Source organism: Aotus nancymaae, unplaced genomic scaffold (assembly GCF_030222135.1).
Source record: "Aotus nancymaae isolate 86718 unplaced genomic scaffold, 86718_ANA_hifiasm-v0.15.2.pri h1tg000004l, whole genome shotgun sequence".
Classification (NCBI taxonomy): Eukaryota; Metazoa; Chordata; class Mammalia; order Primates; family Aotidae; genus Aotus; species Aotus nancymaae.
In genome coordinates, this window is record NW_026988415.1 from 16,703,185 (window position 1) to 16,709,184 (window position 6,000).

Below are 6,000 nucleotides of genomic sequence, written 5' to 3' on the forward strand. Positions count from 1 at the left end.
AAATGTTTTAATAAAGGCTAAGTATGGAAGTGCTATGGCAACACAGAGGGAGAAATGATAACTGGCAACACAGAGTGGGGTACAGTTTTTCACAGAAGAGATGGTACTTGAACTGGTACTTGCAGGATGAGTAGAATTTTCCAGCCAAAGAGGGAAGATCATGACAGGCAGAGGAAGCACCATGCACAGGGTAGAAGCATAGGAGATAGATCTCAGGATGCCTGAGTTGCTGGAAGCCCCAGTTGGGAGAAATGTTTCCTCAAAGGACATCAGCCAATATTCAGTGAAGCAGGTGGCAGAGCAAGTTCCCTGAGGCTCCTCATGTATGTTTAGAGAACAACCACTCCCTCAGATGCGAATGAATGTTTCAGAAAAGTTGCCAGCCATTCTCTGTGTTTCCTTTAAGAAGCTAGATGCTAATATTCAATATTTATTTTTGCTTTCCTTCCACAACATGCCCTTCTATGACCTCGTCCTTCATCTTCTGTACCTGAGTGGAAACTCATTTCTCATAAACAGTGCAGCGACAGGGTTCTCTCTTTGATTATGCCTGATTGTATCATAGGCTTGATGTTTTTGGAGTGTGTGCCTACCATGTTTGGTGTGAGTATGTCAGCGTGTGGTTTAAATATTTGCTAGTCTGCTATTTCAGCAAAGAACTTTATTTGTTTGAAACCGTAAAGAGAAGATAGCCATACAGCAAAGCTCCACGCTTGTTGACATCCACACGCCCTTTCAGTACGTTAAGAAAAGGGACACTTTGAAGCTGCCGATAGAGTTAAGTTTTCTATCCTGGGAATATTATCATGAGCAAAGGTAGAAACCAAGGTAGTAGCTTGCATATATGCTATTGGTAGCTACAATGTCTATTTCAGTCAGTGACTAACCACAGCATTTATTTCTGGAGGCCCTCACTGCTCTGCCTATCTCTACATTCCACTTCCATAATGTATAAGCCATATTATGACAACGGCCAGAATCAAGAGTATCATATCATATACTCTTTTAATGAGTTTTTTTTTAAAAAAATGATATATCCAGATTAGACTGGATATTAGAAAAAAATGCTGTTGTATGTGTAATAAGATTAGAATTTGAGCCCACTTGTCAACTCCATTTCACTGCAATAAAGCATTTGCTTCCATTGAGTCTCCATTTCGTGATCACTAAATGGGAGTTTAGAGTAGGAAGCATGAAATAAAGTGGTCGCCTAGTTAGCCAATGGTGTCGTTGGGAGGATTTTGTCATCGGTTAGAGAGGGAGAAGAGGAGGGGAAGGGAGAAGGGGAGTGAAGCATGTCAAGGTCAATGTCTGGATTCTAACCTTTTCATGCCTGTTTTAGCTGCAGTATCAGCAAATTGGGTGAAAAAATTAGCTATCTCTAGGCTAGTGGGACTCAGAGAGGGGACTGCAGTACAGTTTACAGGACAAATGCCATGAGATCCTTGTCATTTTTGCTTTGCCTTCCTTTTTGGCCAGTGAACACCACATACGCCATGTACCTCCATGACTCCACTTATGTCACCCATATCTCTGACTGTTGGTTTTTGTGCTTCCATAGGAACTTCCACTACATCACCATCCTCCGAGACCCAGTGTCCCGGTACTTGAGCGAGTGGAGGCATGTCCAGAGAGGAGCAACATGGAAAGCATCCCTGCATGTCTGCGATGGAAGGCCCCCAACCTCTGAAGAGCTGCCCAGCTGCTACACTGGCGATGACTGGTCTGGCTGCCCCCTCAAAGAGTTCATGGACTGTCCCTACAATCTAGCCAACAACCGCCAGGTGCGCATGCTCTCCGACCTGACCCTGGTAGGCTGCTACAACCTCTCTGTCATGCCTGAAAAGCAAAGAAACAAGGTCCTTCTGGAAAGTGCCAAATCAAATCTGAAGCACATGGCGTTCTTCGGCCTCACTGAGTTTCAACGGAAGACCCAATATCTGTTTGAAAAAACCTTCAACATGAACTTTATTTCGCCATTTACTCAGTATAATACCACTAGGGCCTCTAGTGTAGAGATCAATGAGGAAATCCAAAAGCGTATTGAGGGACTGAATTTTCTGGATATGGAGTTGTACAGCTATGCCAAAGACCTCTTTTTGCAGAGGTATCAGTTTATGAGGCAGAAAGACCATCAGGAGGCCAGGAGGAAGCGTCAGGAACAACGCAGATTTCTGAAGGGAAGGCTCCTTCAGACCCATTTCCTGAGCCAGGGTCAGGGCCAGAGCCAGAATCTGAATCAGAATCAGAGTCAGAACCCAAATCCAAATGCCAATCAGAACCTGACTCAGAATCTGACACAGAATCTGGTGCAGAATCTGACTCAGAGTTCGAGCCAGAAGGAGAACCGGGAAAGCCCGAAGCAGAACCCAGGCAAGGAGCAGAACGATAGCACCAGCAATGGCACCAACGACTACATAGGCAGTGTAGAGAAATGGCGTTAAATGGCTCAGAAAGGCTTGTACATACTTCTCCCAAAGCGCCACTGAAAAGATGGCATAGCTTAAAAGATGAAAGTGTCCAAACACATCCTGCTTCCTTCACTGGGGAAGTTAAAATGTTTAGATGTTGCCTTTACAGTTGCCTTTCAATTCAATGTTATACTGTGTGTGGGTAAAACAAATCTCAGTATGGAATTAAATTGTCTTTTTGGGGTTGGACTGTTTGTGAAATCCGAAAGCCAAACGAGACTCACCAGAAATTGCTGTTTAGATATTTTAAGAAGTTCCTAAATTAGTCACGGAGACAAAATGAAAACATAAAATGTGACCATTTAACTTATGGCTAAGAAATGGACTTTAAATTATTTATGATACACTGTTAAAACCCAATCTTGGAAGCAAACATTTTTTCCAGGGGTGAGAATAAGTATACATATAAAGCGACTAAAATGAAACTTAAAACCTTTCATTTTCTTCTGATTTTAACAAGGAATCTATAAATATAGAATAACAAACTAATGGTGAATCTTACCAAGCTGTAGAAAATAAAAAATTCCTCTCCCAAACATGGGTAGTTTTATGTCAAAATATTGGCTTTTCAAGAACAGGACTCATATCTTGATATTTGAAATTTTAAACATTTTCTACCTTCTACTGTTTAAAGGTTTTAAACAGGGTTTAACTCACATTAAACAAAACACTTTTTTTTTTTTCAAAATGAAATACCAGTGTAAAGATCTAATTTCCAGGCGCTTTCAGGGCACTGTAATTTCAACAATACTGGAATCATTTTGGCGCTGCTTCTCATTCATTTTAAGGCTTCTCCGAATTGTGCTCATTCCAAATTAACCCATGTATAGAATCTTTCTTCATCATCTAAATGGCGTGTTGCTGAATTTATTGTGGTATATAATCCTGGATTAAAGTCAGGACTTTCTTTCTATAGAATTATTTTATCAGTATTTGTGTAGCGAAGTTCTAATCAAGAAACTTGAACAGGATAATGTGTCTAAAAATATTGCTGAAGTTATTCTTGATCAGATAGAATTGAACCTGAAATGTGAACTCTTACTTACTTTTTGTGTATCTATTGTAATGTTTCCAGTTGGGCCAACTATTTCTAGCCCAATTAGTTCTTTTTCGTGTTGACAGATTTGTAGACAATTACAAAAGCAAAAAAAGGGTAAAATAAGCATTAGGAGGGCTAGCAGAGTTATTCAATAGCACCTTGATAATTTGGGCAAAGATTTCTACCAAGTTTTTGTTTTGAAAAGAACAAAAGTAAAAAGTGTTCTGTAGTGAGGTTACGTATCGGGAACATATGAGTTGAACAGAGTGACTTGTTAGTGTAAGTTGATGCAAAAATACTTTTATGGTATCAATTACAAATTGACCAAGATAAAAAGAAGTGTGTAACCCACCGTGCCGTCAAATATCATGATTCTGGGCAGTTTTCATTTTACTATGGATTTTGCTATATTTGTGTAAGGACTTAGACTAACCTTCTGGCTGTAAATCAAACTAGGTGACTGAAAGTGCCATTTATGTTTTCAGAAGGGACGTGCTTAAAAAAGTGTGACCATAAAGTCACATCTTGTACAGTCTGCTCATGTGTATGATCTAGTTTTATCTGTAATAATATGGCCATAAACTGGACAGGAAGCTGGGCATTTGGGTTTAAAATGGATTTTCTTGACTCTGAGCTTGTATCACTATTTCCAGCTTTTGTTTTGCCTGACAGTATTGCAGTCCTGAAAATCCTGAGAGCTAAAAAACTGAGAGGAATCTTTTAAAAACCACACCTTCAAGTGACAGTGTTTTAAACTATTTTGTGTACAATTGTGTTTTAAAAATAGTTAGTAGATCACTATGGTATTTCAATTTTCTTTAGTTTTAATTGAAAATGTTGGCTTTTAAAACTGATAGGTACTGTTGGAAAGCAGGATGAAGCCTGAGCCAGTGGAAAAGCTTGTTACAGAAAAAACATTTTGTGTTATTGCTGTGGTGTGCATGATTTGCAAAGATTAAGTGCATTTTCTCTGTCTATACTGATTATTGTATATAGAGGATGTTATAAATATACATTTTTGCCATCATGTAAATCTCATGAATTCAACTGTAAACATCTGTCCATTGGTGTAGCTTTACAAATCATTCACTGATTTTGTGTAATTTAACAATAGATATGAAATAAAGTTTAAATTACAGCCTCTGAGTAATCTCATAATTTCAAGATTTGCAGCCACTAGACACTGTGATCTCATAAACCAGAACAGAATTTTTTTCAACACGGCATTTCCTTTATTCCTCTTGGCAGCCAGGAACGGAAATTAGATGGCCCATTCTAATCCCTCCCTCTAAAATGGGCTTATTTTGGGGTGAATCCTTCTGGGATTCCATCTTTTGTGTACAAGCTTGTCGAAGCCACAGCTCATTAACTATTATTAGTGTTGGTGTATTTTATGTGTGGTTTAGGGAGGCCAAAAGATTGAATACTCCTGGTGTAAAACAAAGTTTGCTATGCAAATGAATATGCATATCTTTTAAGTTAAAACTTAATTAAGTAAATACTTGAATATCTAAGACCATGTAGAAAGGAAAAATCGTGCTCTTCATTCTCCCATCTATCCACAGGGTAGAGTTTAAAGGTAAGCATTAATGTATTGGTTTTTAAAGTCCTGAACACAAAATATGCACATTTTTTCAAACAAACTCTTGTAGTTAGTACTACATGGTAGGGGACGTGATTGTCCTTGCCCCTTTCCAAAGACACTCTAAGTGTTAGTCCCAAGGGATTAGAAGGAAGCAAGCTACAAATTTGGTTGGGGGTATAGTTAAGTATCCTCAGCCTGTAAACTATATTTACTCTATAAGTCCGTTTTCATACTGCTATAAAGAACTGCTGAGACTAGGTATTTATAAAGGAAAGAGGTTTAACTGACTCACAGTTCTGCATGGCTGGGGAGGCCTCAGGAAACTCACAATCATGGCAGAAGGCAAAGGGGAAAGTAAGGCACTTTCTTCACAAGGTGGCTGGAACGAGAAGGGCCGAGGGAAGGGGGAAGAGCCCCTTATAAAACCGTCAGATCTCATGAGAACTCACTATCACAAGAACAGCATGGGGGAAACTGCCCCATGATTCGGTTACTTCCACCTTGTCTCTCCCTTGACACATGGGGATTATGGGGATTACAATTCAAGATGAGATTCGGGCGGGGACACAGCCTAACCGTATCAGCTTACTCGGTTTTGCCTGTCAACTGCTTTTTGATCAATATTTGGGCTGCCAAAGGGCCTGATTGTGTAAAGATCCTACAGCCCCTTGGGAGGAACTGTGAACAGGAATATAAAGTCCAAGAACTTGAAATATCTCAGAAATAAAGGTTGGTTCCCTTTTCCCTTGAGGAGGGTAGGAACTCATGGAGAGCAGGGCACTCTAACTGTAGTGGGGAAAAGATAGGAAACCTGCTAAGAAAATGAGCTATTGAGGCCGCCCAGAGAGGAGCTGTAATGAAGAAACATTGAATTGGCCTGGTTCCTCAGGACTTAATTAGGATTC

At 39.8% G+C, this 6,000-nt stretch overlaps 1 protein-coding gene across 2 annotated transcripts in view; it reads left to right on the plus strand.

Moving 5' to 3' along the window:
- The window catches only part of HS6ST2 (heparan sulfate 6-O-sulfotransferase 2), a 321,641-nt gene extending 316,990 nt beyond the window's left edge, over positions 1–4,651 (plus strand). For both annotated transcript variants that reach the window (XM_012458778.3, XM_012458780.2), the window contains one exon: positions 1,562–4,651. In XM_012458778.3, the coding sequence (XP_012314201.2) occupies positions 1,562–2,444 (883 nt within the window). In that variant the 3' untranslated portion in view covers positions 2,445–4,651. The remainder of the gene's footprint in view (positions 1–1,561) is intronic.
- Positions 4,652–6,000: the final 1,349 nt, after the last annotated feature.